Source organism: Trachemys scripta, chromosome 11 (genome assembly GCF_013100865.1).
Source record: "Trachemys scripta elegans isolate TJP31775 chromosome 11, CAS_Tse_1.0, whole genome shotgun sequence".
In the NCBI taxonomy this organism is placed as follows: domain Eukaryota; kingdom Metazoa; phylum Chordata; order Testudines; family Emydidae; genus Trachemys; species Trachemys scripta.
In genome coordinates this window covers 73,965,104-73,984,863 of record NC_048308.1, presented here as the reverse complement: position 1 = coordinate 73,984,863, position 19,760 = coordinate 73,965,104, and the positions used below count along the sequence as shown (strand labels likewise).

Sequence of the window (19,760 nt, the reverse complement as noted above, 5' to 3'; positions counted from 1 at the left end):
GATCTGTTTGCTATCCCTTATAATCTCTTGACATTTACCTTTTGTAGTTAATAAACTTGATTTTTGTTTATTCTAAAACCAGTTTGTGTAATTCATAACTGGGGGGTAAAAAGCTGTGCCTATCTTCCTCCACACTGAGGGAGTGGACAGATTTCATGAACTTACGCTGTATAGATTTCTGTGCAGTGCAAGACAATATAATTTTGGGTTTATAGTCCAGATGGTGTGTGCACCTAAGTGCTGGGTAATTACCTAGCTGAAGCCTTCCCATGCAGCACTGATTTCAGTATCCGTGTCATTCTGCAGCTGGGTGTGTCCCTACCCGTGTTTGTGCTAGACGAGGCTTGAGGGCCTGGCTCAGCAGGGCAGAGCGAGGGAGCCCAGGCTGGTGGAACGGGCGGGCTCAGTGGAACCCCAGTACATCAGGTGGCACCCCGGAATGGGGGGCACCCTGTCACAAAGGGTCTCTAGAAACTAAGGCTGTCCAGGTGTCTAGTTACTAGCTTGCAGGCACAACGTGCAGCCGCCCCGTCCTGTGTCTGACAATAGGGAAAGCTGAGCCCACGGGTCACGGACAAACTTGTACATCAGAATTCAGCACAGCGCCTACCAAGAGCCTTGTCCCACTTACAGCCACTGGTGCAGCTGCACTGGGGCAAACCTCCCATTCAGGAGGCAAAGTGGTGGTGGAGCTACCCTGGCATCTCAGACGGGTAACCAGCACTGGTACAAACTGTGGCATATCACAGCTTTGGGGAGGATATGCTAGGGGGTTGCATCAGTGCCGGGCACCACTGACTGAAATCTCAAGGGCAGATGAGGGTTTATGGTTTGATTCTTTTTTAAAGGAGGCTTCCTTTTTAATGTACTAGATTCAGATGTGCCATAAATGGGGGCAGCCCCCCCGAAGTGAAACAGAGTTAGCCATATCTTGTCCCAGGGGCCCTGGCCCTTTAAGAGCGATGGGGCTCAGCGGCACACTGGTGCTTGCTGCCGCCCCAGGCGGAGAGGATGAATGCAAGGGTCACATGACTAAAAGCCAGGCCTGCTGGGCTATAAGAACAGCCTGTGGCTAAAGGGAAAAGGGGTCTGAGGGAGTTGCCAGGAACAGCATAGCTGGAGGCAATGCTCCCTCGAAAGCAGGAGGCTCCCCAGGGAAGATTTGGGGAAATGTCCCTGAGCAGGACGTTCCAGGACAGACAGCTGGGTTGCTTAGGGTTCCCATGGCTGGGAACCATAGTAGAGGGTGAGCTGGGCTCCCCCTAGGCTGCCAAGCCATGAGGGGTGCAGTGAGCCCTGTAGATCAGGGCAGGAGGGAATGGTTAGAGCCCAGAGGAGTGAAAACAGGGTGGCAGAGGACAGCCCATAAGAGGAGAAGGCTGTGCCCAGTGGAAGAGCCTAGGATAGAAGATTTGGTTTTATGCTGGAGTTAAACCCTGGAAGCGGGGGACTTTTGGACTTAACTGAAGGGCTACGTCACTGCCATGACCTGGGTGTGCTGGGAAACTGAGGCAGGGTCTGACTCCAGCCTTGGAGAGACCTTGCTCCATGCCTGCTTAGGCCACAGCTGAATATAGTCCAAAGAGTCCAGGTTCCCTCATAGAATCATAGAATATCAGGGTTGGAAGGGACCTCAGGAGGTCATCCAGTCCAATGCCCTGCTCAAAGCAGGACCAATCCCCAGACAGATTTTTGCCCCAGATCCCTAAATGGTCCCCTCAAGGATTGAACTTACAACCCTGGGTTTAGTAGCCAATGCCAGGGCCGGCTCCAGGCACCAGCTTAACAAGCAGGTGCTTGGGGCGGCCAAGGGAGAGGGGCGGCATCTGCGGCAATTCAGGGGCGGCAGGTCCCTCGCTCCCTCTAGGAGTGAAGGTCCTGCCGCTGAACTGCCGCCGCCGATCACGGCTTTTTTTTTTTTTTTCCAATTGCCGCTGCCGGTGCTTGGGGCGGCAGAAATGCTGGAGCCGGCCTGGCCAATGCTCAAACCACTGAGCTATCCCTCATGTCGGTTATCATTCCTGGCTTGGCTCCTGGTGACGCGAGATGCCAGGAGAGGCAGTGCCATGCATGAGGCGGGGGAGACGATAGCATGGCAAACACATCTGCACATCGAAGGCAGCCCACCTATGTATCATCACAAGCTTGACTCCATCTCCGGAGGCACCGCACAGAGGCAAGATGGAGAGGCACTTCTTTCGCCCTTCCTTAACCCCAGCAGAGCTGTCCTGGGGCCTGGCCTGACCAAACCACAGCAGTGCCCTCGTATGCTGGCATTTACCATAACATTTCTAGTTGGGGTCCATGGTATTTATACCAGCAGGCTTTTGACATCCTGGCAAGGGAAGACCCGCTGCTGCTGATGGGAAACGTCTGCTTAGCCCTTAGGGAAGGAGCTAAGTCCCAGGTGGATGTCACTCAGGAGCGGGCTGGCTCCTAGGATTAGGAGGTGGTCACTGAGGGTGTGTCTACACTGCAGCCGGACACCCACGGTTGGCCTGTGTCGGCTGGCTCTAGCTAAGGGGCTGTTTAATTGCGGTGTAGAGATACAGGTTTGGGCTGCAGCCTGAGTTCTGGGACCTCTCAGCTCACAGGGTCCTAGAGCCTGGGCTGCACACCAAACGCCCACACTGCAATTAAACAGCCCTTAGCCTGAGCCCACGAGCCTGAGTCAGCTGGCGTGGGCCAGCCGTGGGTTTTTAACGGCCGTGTAGACCTAGGTACGTCCCATACTGCAAATGGCCCAGCTCAGCTGACCTGGGCCTGCTGGTGGTCTTTTACTGCAGTGTAGGCATACCCTGAGGTGACTGCCGAGGAGCAGGGTGGGTTTATGGCTGCTGGGAGAAACAAGCTGTAACCTGCCTTGCCTCTCTCCACCCAGGCACCTGCTCCTCTCCCAGCACATGCTCCTTAGGTGACCGGCCCCTGAATCTTGGCCAGGTCCCCAGGCTGAGAACCAGCAGCAAGCCGGGAGGGGAGAGGCAGGCTGGGTTGGGTAAGAACTACCATGGACCCGAGCAGCAGAGGGGAGCTTGGGGATAGGAACATATTTCATCTCCCATAAAGGGAGCACTGGGGGGAGGCCCAGGGAGATGGGAAGTATTGTTTCTGGTGGCGGAGGGAGTGGGGAAGAGGCAGGGCTCCTTTTCGGGGCCAGTCAGAGGGCCAAGGCACTGAAGAGGAGCATGATAAACAAGTGCCATAGAGCGGGGATCGGGTAGCTAATGAGGCTGTGAAGCTGTTTACTCAGAGAGCAGGTTAGCCCAGCTGCCGTGAGCTGTGCTCGTGCATGTCGGCTTGACACAGAATATCACGTATGCTCAGTTCTCCGTGAACATGAGGAGAAAACGCGCTATAACTCGGCAATGGACAAGGAATGGGGGGATATAGGTGTGCTGCCGTAATGACGCTGTCTAAACTGCCCAGGCTGTGTGGATTTGTCATCACGTTCCCCCTCCCAATGCTGTGAACACAGATGCTCAGTACCCGTCCTGAGTACTAATCTCTGTCCTGCTGCAGGACAGCGGGCTCAGAATGGAGCTGGGATACATCTGGTGTCTAGTAACAGCGCTGTCTCCTGCCACCATTGCTGCAATAGCACTAAAATAGTGTCTGCAACTCAGTGATACAGCCTATGTAACAGACACGATCAGATGCTGCTTGTCTCCTCTGAGCACTGAGTAACAGCTTTAATAACAACTTGGGGACAGCGAGTATTCTCAGAGAAGGGAGCTAAGAGAAATCTCCAGAGGAAACGCCGAGCCAAAGCAATAGAAGAACTAACAACCAAACAGTAACAGCATCTGTCCCTGTGACAGTAACTGGGAACCTCCACAGACTGTGTGGTTAAAAAAACCCACAGTTCCCTGTGGGACCTCTAGTGGTGGTGAACACTACCCTTTGGTATATGTAACAGTCTGTAACCCAGACCCAAGCCAGGAAATAGGCAGTAGTCCTTCAGCAGCACTTCTGTCTCACAGCTTGAGTAGAGGGCAAGAGCATGTGTAATGGCCATTGGTGGCAGGATCAAACCTGGGAACCTCTGGAGCTTAGTATATGAGCTAAAAGCCCCGTGGCTCTTAGCCAAGGCTGTAGCAGACTCATCAATCTCTAGATGGTCTAGTCGCCTCTAGAGGGGGGACAGAGTCAGGGCCGGCTCCAGGCACCAGGCAACCAAGCACATGCTTGGGGCGGCACCTGGTAAGGGGCGGCCAATCTTGGGGTGGCAGGGGGCAGCGTGGCGTGGCATTCCGCGGAGGGGGGCACTCTGGTGGTGTGGCGCTCGGCAGGGGGCGCTCCGGTGGCGTGGCGTGCGGCGCTCGGCGGGGGGGCGGCGCGGGGCGCGGCGCTCAGGGAGGGGTTCCGGCGGCGCGGCGCTCGGGGGGGGGGGGGGGGGCGGGGGGGGGGGGGCTCGGCAGGGCGGCACTTTTTTTTGCTGCTTGGGGGCAGCAAAAAAGTTAGAGCCAGCCCTGGACAGAGTGCCACACGAAGCAGGCCTGGGTTACACATGTACTGCTAAACAGGAAAGAACTAGAAACACAAACTACGAGTTAGCCTGTCCTCTGTACAGTGGTGGCTCCTTTGCTAGGATATGTATTGTTGTAACCTCTAAATGTATGGAGTTTTCACCCCCATTCCACCTCAGCCCTGCTGGGGCTATTCTGTCACTGCAGAATGTGTCTGCTTCCATTTGTAAGCAACTTTTTTTTTTTTTTTTTTTTTGGTAGGTGGGAGCACAGATCTCAATATAGTCCCACATGGCCTTTGGAAGATTAATACAGAAATCCAACACTTTGGATGACGTAGGCATGAAAAGGTCATTTATCTCTATCTTCCCTCCAAGTCTTGCCCAGCAAAGCAGTCTCAGCACGCTGTGTCAAAGCTTGCATTACCTGACTGCTGTCAGAGTTTGGGGGTCAATTCTGTTGCCATAGTTTGCAGTCAGAGGATTGCAGTCAGAGCCTGAACATTGTTGTAGACACTGTCAGGCAGCCAGACCCATCTGTTTCAGAGAATCTAGGCCAGATTTTCAAAAGCAGTCTCCAAAATTGCAGACAGTTCTTCCATCGCTAACTTTTTGCATGTGAAAAGCTCCAGTTTGTGAATTGCAGTGGGGCCTCAAACTGGGACTGAAGTGCCTAAATCCCAGACTTAAACACTTAAGGATTTTTGTGAATCTAGGCCTGAGAAACCACTTGCTCAGCCAGGATTTTGATAGCCGCCTTGCTGTGAGGAGCCGGGTGCTGTACTTATCTCTTATAGCTAAGTGTGATATGGCAGCTGTCCTACACAGGTAAATGGAGGGTTAAAGCAGCCCTTAGGGAGGCTGCACAAAACCCAACCAATGGAGGGAGGGCTTGTAGAGAGCCAATCAGGAGAAGGTTTGTTGGAGCAGCCAATCAGGGCCAGGGAGGGCCATATAAAGGCTGGTCACCAGAGCAGAGTCAGTCTCTCCCTGGAGTGTAAGGGAGAAGGACTGGCTGTCTTAGAGGAGTACCTTAGATAGAGCGATGCTGGGCAGGGTCAGTAGGGAGCTCCAGCCTGAGGACTGCCAGACTGTTGCCCCTGATACAAAGGGCCAGGAAGGTGCTCGGGCTATGGCGAAGTGGCCCAGGGAAATAGGCAGTGGGAGTTGGAGGAGCAGCAGCACGTGGCTGCCGGCTATAGGGTCCCTGAGTTGGGGCCCGGAGTAGTGGGCTCAGTCCCCCCCGCTCACTTGCTACAGAGGGGGTGGCCAGTATTCAGACTGCAGTTTATTCCTTGAGGTGAGGGGCCAGACCGAAGGCTACAGTAGGCCACAGCGGCAAGTGGCTGCACTAGAGACAGCCGGTTCCCCCCCCGGAGCGGGGGAGAAAGTGGAGAAAGGATGCTGTGGTCTGGGGAGTGACTTGGCTCTTAGAGGGGGAGCAGAAGTGATGGCAGTGAGACGCCACTAGAGGAAGGTGCACTGACAACCAAGAGCTATTTCCCAGCACAGCCAGCAGGAGGTGGTGAGTCATGCCCCCTCACACGAAAGTTAAGATTCTGTCATGGTTATGTAGGTAAAAGTCACGGACAGGTCACAGGCAATAAACAAAAATTCATGGAAGCCTGTGACCTTTTGGTGACTTTTATTAAAAATAATGGGGGGCTGGCTGCTGGGGGGAGACTGACAGCTCTGGGGCTCCTGCCACTCTGAGCACAGGGCTGGAGCTGAGGCAGATAATGTCACGGAGGTCTCAAAAAGTCACAGAATCCATGACAACATCTTACCCTTACTTATAGCTTGTACTGTTGGGAGTACACACTGGTACTGACAGGGGGAAGATCTTACTGTCTGCTGGATGATCCTTGGGGGTTCTGGTGCAGGTGCCAGAGGGGAAGGCTGGTAAACAGGTACTGGCTTAGGTCTGTAGTTCTTTCTGTGGCCTCCTGCCAACATATAGGGCTGTGAAAATTCTTCCAAAAGGTGCTGCTCCTGAAAGATCCAAGTGACACAGGAGCTCTTGTTACAGAGAGAGAGAGAACCCTGTGCAGTAAAGGCAGGAAACAGGAATACAGTCACAGGGTTACACTTGGCCCTGATGTAACTCTAATGACTCCACACCAGGGATTAATTTGACCCACAGTGGCTCCACAGCCACTCTGAAGATTGAGGAAATGGGCTTGGGGGAGGGGGGATTCCTTTCCCTCTGCCCCATAGAGAGACCCAGCTCATGGTCTAATGCTTGAGCTGTGTACTGGAGGAGGGGATCTGCCCCAGCAATGCTTGGTTTTCAAGTCACAGGACATGACCGGCTAACTGGAAACATCCCAAAGCCAGGTCAGCCTCTGCAGTGGCACAGTTACTGTGTGCATTGATTGCCCTTTTGGGCAAATGCTGCTTTCTCCTCCTTCCCCCCCCCCCCCAGCTCTTCTAGGGATACTCAGTTCCCTGGCTGCCTACAAGCCCCATAATACATGGCTCCACTAGCAGCTGCCCATACAACAAGTTCCCAAAGAATCTTAGGGGGGGTGATCTGGATGTCTGGAGCATGACCTGGGGCACAAGGGTTGGACCCACTTCCACAGCATTTCCCCCAGTATCCCAGGAATATGGTAAAAGAGCACTCATGAACTTTGCTTCCCTTTTACAGTCTTCTCCAAGTTCAATCACCTCTGATACAGGGATCCCAAGAAAAATGCAGTCCCTGAGCTTCCCAGTACCAGCAGAGTCTGGTAACTGCTATCACAATTGCTATTGTTCATGTGTGATTCACACTCCAGGATACTGTTTAACTACTGAAATCCTCTACAGCAGTCACCTCGTAGTGAAGACCTTACCCTAAGCTTCTGCAGGAGGTCTTTCCTTCGTCTCAGCGCGTTCTGCAGTGCGTCCTCATGTCCATCGCTACTCCCTGAAAGAGGAATCTGATAGACTCCGTTGCCTTCTTAAAGGATAACTAAGAGAAAGGGCTGTTCTAGCAGTTACAGTAGTGGGTTAACTCTAGAAAATGTGATACTCTATTGTTATGATTACTTTCCAGGCAATTTTTTTAATTTTCTGTTAATTTTCTTGACAATCCTATCCCAAGAACGAGAAAGGATTGTATTGTATGAGTACAGCTCCAGCCCCAATCACTGTGCAAAGTTAATATCACCTCTCCCAAAGCTAAACCGCAATGAGCTTGTATTATAAAGTCCTATTTTTAACTTCTCTAGGGCAAAACTTTGTCTGGGAAACTTAATTTGGCCTGATGTTTTCTGGATTTACTCTGAAGGCAAAGGAGACTGTGCAAAGTCTGTCAAAATGTTTCAAAATGACCCTCTTTTGAAATGGCGACTTTTGTCTAACACATCTCATTCTAGCTCAGAAATGGCTTCTTAACTGCATGGAAATTTTGAGGTGACAGTAAGTCCCCTTGCAAGGCTGATTTTGAACTCTTTTAAAATTCCATGTGCTTTCAGATATGCAGGATAAGTCTCACTGACAGCTGCAATTTGTTCTGAAAAGTTTGAATAGTTCTTTGCCATTAAGACTTAAAGCTCCTTTTAAACTTTTTGCTGAAGTATTTGAAGTTTTTGTCCTGCTGTCAGCCCACTGAACTTGCGTCACAAAATCCAGCCTAGAAAGAAATGTTACTGGGTGCACATAGATACTCAGTTAATTTTTAACCCATGTACAGCATAGCGATGAGTGATATGTATGTGTAGATTCTGGCTCATGGAACAGGCAGTCTTCATGATCTGGAATCCTATCATGCTTAAGAAATTGCCATGATTTGAAACCTAGATATGAGTCTCTATTACGGGAGCTAAGGAAGAAGAGAAAGTTGGTGGATAACAGATACTATGGCAGCCCTTATCACTGGCAGATGGTTTCAGTTAGAAAAGCACAGACTTATGGGATGTTTCACTTAAACACTGAGTTCCCTTGGCCCTTACATCACCCCAATATATTTGTATCACTTGTGCATGTTATCTGACATTCTTTGCACAAGTTTCACAGCAACCTGGGGAATACGGATGTTGGTTTCCAATTGCATCTGCTTGGCCAGCACACGCCTACTCCCTGGGTTTAATAATCTGGCATCCTCTCTCCCCCATTTGATTCACATTCTACAAACTGTGATCTGTGTTCTGCTCTGTGCAGCTTTGCTGGTGCAAAGCAGGCCAACACTGACTTAGCAGGTGACTGAAGGATTATTCCTGCTTAGTGGCTCCTTTATACACACTCCGTCATGACTGCTGGGGGTATGGCCTCTGCTACACTAAGTGCTGCTCAGAAATAGCTGAGGATCTGGCCCTGTCTGCTCTTTTAGACACACACAAATGAAATGGGGGGGGGGGGAGAGAAGGAGAAATTCGAGCAATCAAAATCAAATGGCTGCCTAGTGCACTGTGCCCTTCCTCATCACCCGCTGGAACAATTGGTATTTCATTCCAGCACTGATTTCAAGATGGATCACTGCTGAGTGGCAAATGCTTTCCTCCCGTTAAGGGCTGTGTCTTCACCCTGCCCCGGCTCCTGCTGGCCTGTGGATCTGAAGGCAGAGCGGTTATCTTAGTAGGAGATATAGGCCTGCTATTGTGGGGAACTTTCCTGGCTTATACGCTACCCCGGTGAAATGGGCTAGCGGAAGGATCTGAGTCCTCGCTCCCACTTCCTTTACCCAGAGGCCTGCTGACCTTGAGGGCTCCCCTTCCACTCTCTTACATAGACTCATAGAATATTAGGGTTGGAAGGGACCTCAGGAGGTCATCTAGTCCAATCCCCTGCTCAAAGCAGGACCAATCCCCAGACAGATTTTTGCCCCAGTTCCCTAAATGGCCCCTGAAGGATTGAACTCACAACCCTGGGTTTAGCAGGCCAATGGGGGGGCAGAGTCCTCGTAACCCCAACAAGGCTGGGCCCAGGATTGCTGGGGGGACGACTCAACCCCCAATCTCGTCGTGGTCACTTAGGGCAGGGACTAGGGTGTCCCCACTCTGGGGTGGTCTGCTTCCCTGGCCCACTGATCATTACATACAGTTCAAAGCAAATACAATTTATTTAGAAATCAATTTAAAAAAAAAAAGGAAAACATGGGAAAGGTCAAAGGAAAACCCGTCACCCTGTTCTGTGGCACAGGGACACCACAACCAGCCAGCTCTGGAAAGTAAGGACAGTTCAGTCTGCTCCTCACACGTCGCAGGCCTCCTGCCCAGGCCCTGGCTGTGCTGCAGGGAGGCTGTGGGTCAGACACTCGCTCTGGCGGTGGCCACACGCCCTCAGGCTCTACGTGGCAGGACCATTCTTCCCAGCATCAGTTTTTTGCCCCAGATCCCTAAATGGCCCCCTGAGAGTTGGGGTTACGATCCCCCTCCAAGTCTGGCCTGCAAGGCCTCTTGGCTGGGGGCATCTCCCTGCACTGAACCTGCTGCCCAGAGTCCCCCTCACCCTGCCCAGCTGCTCCCCGCACCCGGCTCCAGACTGCTCCAGCTCCACTCTGCCTCCAGCCCCGGGCTGCTTGTCTGGCCCCTCTGCCTCTGATTGCTGCACACACACAGCTCTGCTCCCAGCACAGGTCTGCTCTCTGGGCTGCTTCTGCAGCTCTGCTCCCAGCTCTGACCCGCTCCCTGGGCGGCTTCTCTGGTTGTTCTCTCTGGCCGGCACGACTCTGCTCCCCCGCTCAGCTCAGGCCCTGGCCCTGGCCCTGGCCCTGCTCTCTCCTTAGCTCAGCCCCACTCTGTCTGATCCAGGCAATTCCAGCTCACACAGAGGATGGGACACTCCTGACCTCCTGACTCCCTCATTGGCCTGCCCGCCATGTCAATCAGGCTGACCTGGAGCATTGGCCTCTCCCCATTGCCCCTGATTTCCCATTGCCCCTGATTTCCCATTGCCCCTCAGTCTCAGGGTCCTGATTTCCCATTGGCCCTTCCCCTTTCTTTTGGCACTGGGAGCTAGCCAGCCAAAAAAACCCCACTGAGTTTTAGTAAGGGGCCAACAGTCCCCTTACATTAGGTTAGACAGCTGTACAAGATGCCTAGACTGAGGGAAGGCAGCACCAGAAGGAGTTTGAGGCCACTTTCCTGTCACACTGTAATATTCCTATTGACATAATAAACATAGGGTGCTTGCTGACTGCCTCACTGGGTGTGGTGGGTGAGAGCAGAGATGCATCTTCTAGATTTGAAGGCCGGAAGAGACCATTGACCTCCTGAGTCGCCCAGGCCAGAGAACATCACTCAATGATTGCTGCATCAAACTATGATCCAAACTAGAGCAAATCTTTTATCTCTTACTTGCTGTGGAGAGGGGGGACTCAACATTCTCCAGGGTCTCACGTTCGTTTTCTAGTTTCTGTGGATAAAACCATTGTGAGAATTGATTAAAAGTCAGGGACTGAGGCTCACAAGAATATCCAGCCCTGCATGACAAACACACTTTTGGGACACAAGGAAATAAAATGGAGTTGGAGAGAAGGGACATCTCTCACTTCCTGCTAGTCATACTTATTGTGCATCTGCAATAGAAAAATGAATCCCGTACAGAGCTACTAGCCACATCCTTGGCTGTGGCTGGGAACTCCCGGGCTAGGGTTGGAGGTTCAGGGGCGGTTGCCTTGGTGATTTGCCAGTCCCATAGTGACAAGTTAGGGTACTTCGAAGACAGTTCGGATGTTAATATAACGTGAAAGGAAGCCTCAGTCTTATCTCCTGCAGAAGCTGCAGGAGGTCATGTGGAAGAGAAGAGAGGTCATGTGGAAACTGCTATATTGCCTCCACATCATCAGAGAATCCCCTTACACAGAGGTGATCCACCCAGGGCCAGGGGTAAGTAGCCCTAAAGACAGCATTGTCCTGGCAGAGCCAAGGACCAGGGTCAGCTGGATTTTTTTAAATTTTTTTATTTAACGTAACTGATTTCAACAAGTTTAAGCACCTCTAAACTACACACAGGAAAAAACAAAGAGCTGGAAGTAAATGGGACCAGAGGGAGCTCAGCATGGCACAGGATCAAGACCTTTTTTGGGACTTTAACTGTTCTCCCAAATATACTGATGTGCAAAAATAAGGTAGAGACACAATGTAGAAAGTCACGTACAGTGAAGGTTTAAATGAAAGGCACATGGTTATTTGAGTATATAGGACAAATATTTGTCCTATTTCACATGTGTTGTACAAATAAAGTATAGCTGCTAGGGCGGTGGTTCTCAACTTATTTACCATTATGGGCCCAGATGCAGCTCTCTGTGTTATGTGGGCTGCATCCACACAATATATCTAGTACCTGTGTGGCTCTGAGGCTGTCACAGGGGCTGCAGCAGTGTGCTGCTTGGGGCACAGGTTGAGAACCACTACGCTAGGGAGAGAGGGTGAATGAAAGGCTCTGTCTTTTTACAACTGCAGCTGCTGCCTTCTCCCAGGCTTGCTGTGTATATTTGCTCCCCCCCCCCACACACACACGCTCCGTGTGAGGTTGTTGTCCGTCGCTGGAACCCTGTGGGGCCCCCTCAGAAGGCTCTAGCCTGTTGCTGGAACCCTGCCCCCCCATGCTGGAACACTGCTGCCTCCCTTCCTCTGGGGAGCTGGCGTCTCTGCTTGCCCCCTTTGCACCACACCCCACTTTTTTGACAAAAGTGGGCATTTCTCCCATTGGCAAGAGCAAACTGATGAAGTCAGCAAGAGTAAATGTGACAAATGCCTCCTTTTGGGAAAAAAAAAAGTCGGGATGGCCAGGACAGAGCTTAAAAAAGGGACTGTCCTGGCCAAAACGGGATGTATGGTCACCCTACCCCTTTCCCTTTAGTTGGGGCCTGAGGTGAGCTCTCCAGTCCTCCAGAGGGTCCTCCAGCACAAACAGGGAAGGGAAAACTTGACCATCCTTCTACCCATAGGCTAAAACACAAGAAGAACCTTGGCGTATACACACACACACACACACATATAAAGAAAAAAATGATTGATGCCATTTTTAAATATTACAAAAAGGCAAGACTGCACAGGTAAAACAAGTGCCCCTTTAATACACAAACATGTGGGCAGCTTGGCTGTCTGCATGGAATTATTAGAAGTGCAGGTACTTTCCTCCTGGCATATCTTGAGGTAAAATATAATCACAGTTAAAAAAAAAAGTCTAAAACCCCCACCTAGACCTAGGACAATACCTAGGTCTTTGTTGAATCTCCTTTGCCTAAGGCAGAAGAAGCAAAGGCCCTGGATCTGTGAGGTGCAACAGAAAAATTAAACCAAAAATGATCAAGACCTGCATCTCATCAAAAAATGTGTATGCTTTCCAAGGGAGCATTTCCAGGGAATACAAGCACCCAAATGATTTTGTTATTGTCGTTTGCTAATCACAGGGAATCATGTTACAGAGCTGAATTCTAATGAAATAACTGCTCCAAGCGGCAGACTATCCCCACAGCACATCCTGGGTTTCATTTTAGAGGCCCATGGGCCACCTCAAGGGCTTTTCCTGTGGTAGGCAAACTAGAAGATGTATGCCCCTCACTAACTGCGTCACAATAGCAATTCCTCAACATTCTGCAGTTGTAGGCCCTGATTCTGGCAGTTGCTCCATGTGAGAATAGGGGTCTGTTCACATGGAGAAGCTGGCCAAATCAGTGCCCTAGGCTGAACGGTCGGTGCTGCCTTGAACAAGTTAGAGCAGATCCCAGAACCTTGACAATTACAGACTATTTAGAATGTCATAAATATACAAAATGAAAACAGACTGATATTTGTAAAAGTCTATTGATCCCAAAATGGTTAAGTGTAAATCTAGTTTGGTTAAAGAATGAACTTTAGTGCCAAGGGGCCAGATAATCCCTTCCATGGGAATTACTTGCATGAGGGACTGGAAAATCTGTGAAGCACCATTCTCAGAGTTTCCCCAGCATCATTTCCTTTGGCGCATTAGAGACATGTAGTGGATTAGTCCCCAGTGCCCACAGATCTTGGAAATCTAGAGATAACAAGGTTATCTGCGTGAAGGCCTTGTGCTTCTGCATTTTCTTGGCCCTCTGGATCTGCAGTGCCAATAGTTCCCCTGCCAGTCAGCAGATGCCCCCAAGACTAAAAGAGAATTCCACAGCACAGAGGGAGGAATTTACTTCAAGGTTGATGGGCAAATGATATGTGAACCGCATCCATCCCTGCAGTACATCACGCTTGGCAGTCGACAAACCCTCCATGTTGAGTTGTAACATGCCTAGAGCTGGACCAATGACATAGAAGTCATCGGGCTGCATGCTGGGGTTGTCAGTGATGACAGTGCTGGGATTCGTTGAGCTGGTGCTCATGGAATTCGGCTTGGTGGTTGGATCATTAGCTTCCCTGACTGCTGTCAGGTACTGGCGGGTGGCGCAACGGGAACGCTGATCCAAGGTCTCTGTGTAGCCAACCAGTATCGCTGGGGCCTTCGTGACAGCCCTTTGCGCAGCTACAGCACAACACAGACGATGTCGCACATTGTCGCTGAATGCCTGCTGACTGGGTTCAGCGGTGGCCTAGAAGAACTGCATCACACCACTGAAGATGCCATCACTCGGCTAGACGACTATGCACACGCTAAATAAATAATCCCTGCAGTCAAATCTCCTCCACTCCCATGGATCCCCAACCCAAACAGCTTCCACTGATGCTGCCATCGTAGCCTTAGGCAGGACTCTCTGCAAGCCTGTGCCTAGAGGATGTGCCGAGGAGGGAGGCGTGCCAGGTGTGGTAGGGGGCAGGGCCACAGAGTAGAGTGCTTCAGAGATTCTGTATGGCACTGCAGCCCACAGGCATTTGCGGATGGGTTGCCTAAGTTGCATTGGGGACCACACTGGACCCCAAAGCAATCCATAATCAGAAGGGCACAAAGATGTCTAAAAGCCTACTTAGCCCCTTCCTGCCCTTGGGATGCACCTGTTTGTGCTGCTTTGCTGAATGATAGTGACATTGAAATTTTTATTTCATAGGCAACGTAAGCTTGTTTAGTTAACCAACTATTACTTTGACATTATGGGATGGTAATCACTCTATCATTATTTCCCCCCTTTAATTTGTTTTAAGGTTCCTATAACATTGATATTATAAAATTATTTTATTCTCTTAAAATAATTATAATTATGATACTCTTAGGCTGCACTCTGTTTGGCTTCTCACTATAGGAAAAAGATAATGAGTTGGATGCCGAACGCTTCTTGTGTTTTGGGTGAAGTACAGTCACAGAATCATAGAAATGTAGGACTGGAAGGAATGTCAATAGGTCATCTAGTCCAGTCCCCTACATTGAGGCAGGACTAAGTATTAGCTAGACCATCCCTGACAGATGTTTCTCTAGTTGTTCTTAATCTCCAATGATAGAGATTCCACAAACTCCCTATGAAATTTCTTCCAATGCTTAACTATCCTTCCAGTTAAGAAGTTATTCCTAATGTCTAATCTATATCTCCCTTGCTGCAGTTTAAACTCATCACTTCTTGTCCTGTCCTCAGTGAGTAAAAAAAACCAATTTATCACCCTCCTCTTTATAACAACCCTATACATACTTGAAGACTGTTATCATGTCCCCCTTCAGTTGCCTTTTCTCCAGACTAAACAACCCTTTTTTTCCCAATCTTTCCTCATAATTCATGTTTTCCAGAACTGTAATCATTTTTGTTGCTCTCTTCTGGATTTTCTCCAATTTGTCCACATCTTTCCCAAAGTGTGGTGCCCATAACTGAACACAATGCTCCAGTTGATGCCTTATTGGTGCTGAGTAGTGTGGAAGGATTACTTCTTGTGTCTTGCTTACAACACTCCTGCTAATGTATCCCAGAATGATGTTCAATTTTCTTGCAACGATATTACATTGTTGACTCATATTTAGTTTGTGATCCACTGTAACCCCTAGATCCTTTTCTGCAGTACTCCTTTCTAGACACCCATTTCTCATTTTGTATTTGTGCAATTGATTATTCCTTCCAAAGTGTAATACTTTGCATTTGTCCTTATTGAACTTCATCCTATTTATTTCAGATAATTTCTTCAGTTTGTCAAGATAATTTTTAATTCTAATCTTGTCCTCCAAAGTGCTTGCAACCCCTCCCAGCTTGGTGTCATCTGCAAACTTTATAACTCTACTGTCTATCCCATTATCCAAATAATTTATGAAGGTATTGAATAGAACCAGATGTAGGACAGCTATCTGTGGGATCTCACTTGATACTCCCTTCCAGCTTGACTGTGAGCCATTGATAACTATTCTCTGACCACAGTTTTCCAAGTTGTGCATCCATGTTATAGTAGGATAGTCTAAGGCTATATTGCCCCAGTTTGTTTACGAGGTCATCTGAGACGGTATCAAAAGCTTTACTGAAGTAGAAGTAACTCACATCTACTGCTTCCCCCATCTATAAGGCTTGTTATCCTGTCAAGGGAGGCTATTAAGTTAGTTTGACACAATTTTCTTAACAAATACACATCTTAGGGATCACATGGGTCTCAAACCCTGATCCCCAGGGCTTATAAAAGCTAGGTAGTCCCCATCTGCCACCTAGTGGTATGCTAGCAATTTCTAGAATAGCAGCTGAACTCTAGTCCTGAGATCTGATTGGTGAAACAAATCTCACAAAACTAAGTGATTGGGCAACAAAATGGCAAATGAAATTTAATATGGATAAATGTAAAGTAATGGACATTGGAAAAAATAACCCCAACTATACATACAATATGATGGGGGCTAATTTCGCTACACCAAATCAGGAAAAAGATCTTGGAGTCACTGTGGATAGTTCTCTGAAGATGTCCACGCAGTGTGCAGAGGCGGTCAAAAAAGCAAACAGGATGTTAGGAATCATTAAAAAGGGGGTAGAGAATAAGATGGAGAATATATTATTGCCCTTATATAAATTGATGGTACGCCCACATCTTGAATACTGCGTACAGATGTGGTCTCCTCATCTCAAAAAAGATATACTGGCACTGGAAAAGGTTCAGAGAAGGGCAACTAAAATGATTAGGGATTGGAACGGGTCCCATATGAGGAGAGATTAAAGAGACTAGGACTTTTCAGAGGAGACTAAGGCGGGATATGATAGAGGTATATAAAATCATGAGTGATGTGGAGAAAGTAGATAAGGAAAAGTTATTTACTTATTCCCATAATACAAGAACTAGGGGTCACCAAATGAAATTAATAGGCAGCAGGTTTAAAACAAACAAAAGGAAGTTCTTCTTCACACAGCGCACAGTCAACTTGTGGAACTCCTTGCCTGAGGAGGTTGTGAAGGCTAGGACTATAACAGCGTTTAAAAGAGAACTGGATAAATTCATGGAGGTTAGGAAGTTAGGTCCATTAATGGCTATTAGCCAGGATGGGTAAGGAATGGTGTCCCTAGACTCTGTTTGTCAGAGGGTGGAGATGGATGGCAGGAGAGAGATCACTTGATCATTACCGGTTAGGTTCACTCCCTCTGGGGCACCTGGCATTGGCTACTGTCAGGATACTGGGCTAGATGGATCTTTGGTCTGACCCACTACGGCCGTTCTTATGAAACCATGCAGATCCTGATTAGTCCCCACACTATATTTAACCCAAGCACAGGAACAGGAAGTTGGCCATGCAACTGTGTTCTCCCTGCTTTAGGGCTGTTTCCCCTGTGATTCCTGCTCTTTGTGCCTGTTGCTGATCATCTGGTAACCTGACCCTGCCTGCCTTCTGATACCTGACTCTCTGTTTGCCTTCTGGCCTGTCTCAGATGCTAACCTCCAGGTATTGGACTTGGCATAACTCTGACCACTCTGTTGATTGCCTATGTCCTGGTTGTGACACTATGTTGACTGTGACTTATTATCTTCTAGGTGCTTATAAATTGATTGCTTGACTATTTGTTCCAGTCCTGTTGTAACGTTTCTTTTTAACCTTTCAGGCATTTCAATTGTTTGCCATTGCCTCTGATGGTGTCCCATTCAGTCTTACTATTGTGAAAAGCTAAACAATTGAGCCTTGCATTGCATCACCAGCCAGGTTAGGCAGGATGACAAATCCCCTTGCCCCAAATCCCTTGGTCTTCCTCTTGTTTCTAATGGATTTATAAATATTTTCTTGTTACCCTTTATGTCCCTAGCTAGTTTAATCTTGTTTTGTGTCTTGGCCTTTTTAATTTTGTCTCTACATGCTTATGTTGTTTTTTTCCATGTTCATCCTTTGTAAGTTGACCTACTTTGGTATGAATCTTTTTTTGAGTTTCAGGTCACTGAAGATCTGCTGGTTAGGAAGTATGGTAAAAGACACCCCCCCAGCTTATCCTTCCTACCTGTTGGGATAGTTTGCGTTTTGTGCCTTTAATAATGTCCCTTTACAAAAGTGCCAACTCTCCTAAACTTCTTTTTTTCACCTAGCCTTGCTTCCCATGGGATCTTAAACTTAACAATTCTCTGACTTGGCTAAAACCTGCCTTCTTGAAATCCATTGTCTTTATTCTGCTGTTTTCCCTTCTACCACACCTTAGAATCATAAACTCTATCACTTCATGATCACTTTCACCCAAACTGACTTCCACCTTCAAATTTTCAACTAGTTCCTCCTTATTCGTCAGAATCAAATCTAGAAAAGCCTTTCCCCTAGTCACTTTCTCCACCTTCTATAATAAAAAGCTGCCCTAGGCATTCTAAGAACTGGTTGGATAATCTGTGCCCTCCTGTATTTTCCTAACAGATGTCTGGGTAGTTGAAGTCCCCCACCATCACCAAGTCCTGTGATTTGCATGATGTTTTAGTTAATAACTATAATTGTCATTGTTATAATAATGATAATTAATATAATTATTTGAAGGTTTACAAAAATATGAACGCTGCATTGTTATCTTACCTTCTCCAGGAGTCTGAGTTTCAGTCGGGTCATGTGATCTACCATGGCAGGGTCTGTCATTGTGGCAATTTTTCAGAGTAAGAGGTGGGTAGATGTGGATTACACAGCTAAACTAGGGAGACAGCTTTTATTTTCAGTTATTTTTGTCCTCAAGGATCTTCCAAGAAGCATTCCATTAAACAGTCTCCTCAGTATGAGTGGGTGACAATAGAAGACAATATATATATATATAAAAAAAAAAAGTTCCCAGGCTCAAATGAATGACTAAGGGCAACACAGATATTCCAAGCACAGCTTTCTTTGCTATTTCTTATTGCAATCTCTGGGGATAGGTCATGGTCGCTGCAATGTTGCTCAGCTTGAAATTGTCACTCCTTTCTTAATTGTTGCTAGCCTTTGCCTCAAAGCGTCACTAAGCCCAGCCCTATGCGTTGCTAGCATGCTCTTATGACTAGCTCTGAGTACAGGCCATGTAGCCTGGTTGCTAAGTTTGTTGTGCCTGTCTACAATCTAAACAACTTATCTCCAGGTTTACATGACTTGCATACTGTATACTGAACTACCAGCACATCAAGTAGAGACAAAAGCAAACTGGACAAAACTATTTGTGGTTTCATAACATGAGGCCAGTGTCGGGGGACCAGATTGCATACATGAGTAAAGGTGGCAGTGCTGTTGTAGCTGTATCAATCCCATGATATGAGAGAGACAAGGTGGGTGAGGTAATATCTTTTATTGGACCAAGTTCTGGTGGTGAGAGAGACAAGCTTACACAGAGCTTGAGAGGAGAGGGTGGCTTTAAGCCATCTTCACACCTGTCACATTATTGACATAAACTGGGACCGTATAGATCATTGTTGCAACCAAGGTCCTGTAGTTGCACCAAATCTGGTATAAAGGAGGTCAAATAAGGTGTCTAAGACAAGGTTATGGTTTGCTGGTTATGATTATGCTGTCTATATGTGTGTATCATTTTTGTAGTTGAAGTTATGAATATTGGCTCTATACTGTCTGTATTTCAAAATATGCTATGCTTCTGGATGATACCCCGACAAGTTGGTGTCAGCTCTGCCTAGCCTGCTTGATGGCCCATTAAAGATCATCAGCTATACAACTGACCATTGAGAGAAGGCAGATACGCCTTGTGACTCAGCAAAGTATGCAGGGACTTGCCCATGTGATTCCAGACTCCATTTTGCTGTAATTTTCCACAGTAAGAACAAAGAGGTGTTCTTATACCTGGAAAAGACTATAAAAGGCTGATGCCTCATCTCCATCTTGTCTTCATTCCTGCTTCTTACCTCTGGAGGGTCTTTGCTACTAATGGAAGCTCTACACAAAGGACTGATGACCCATCCCAGCTGGGGGGATCTACTCCAGAGACTTGATTTAAACCTGCAGTTTATTCTATCACTGCTACAAGCCTAAACCAAGAACTTTGCCATTACTGTATGTAATTGATTCAATTTAACCA

At 48.1% G+C, this 19,760-nt stretch overlaps 1 protein-coding gene across 2 annotated transcripts in view; it reads right to left on the bottom strand.

Annotated features, from left to right (window-relative positions):
• The window catches only part of C11H21orf58 (chromosome 11 C21orf58 homolog), a 29,636-nt gene extending 11,050 nt beyond the window's left edge, over positions 1–18,586 (bottom strand). For both annotated transcript variants that reach the window (XM_034785039.1, XM_034785037.1), the window contains exons 1-4: positions 18,287–18,586; positions 10,747–10,804; positions 7,303–7,376; positions 6,314–6,457 (exon numbers count right to left, since the gene is read on the bottom strand). In XM_034785039.1, coding sequence (XP_034640930.1) covers positions 6,314–6,457; positions 7,303–7,376; positions 10,747–10,804; positions 18,287–18,346 — 336 coding nt within the window. In that variant the 5' untranslated portion in view covers positions 18,347–18,586. The remainder of the gene's footprint in view (positions 1–6,313; positions 6,458–7,302; positions 7,377–10,746; positions 10,805–18,286) is intronic.
• Between the last annotated feature and the right edge of the window lie 1,174 nt (positions 18,587–19,760).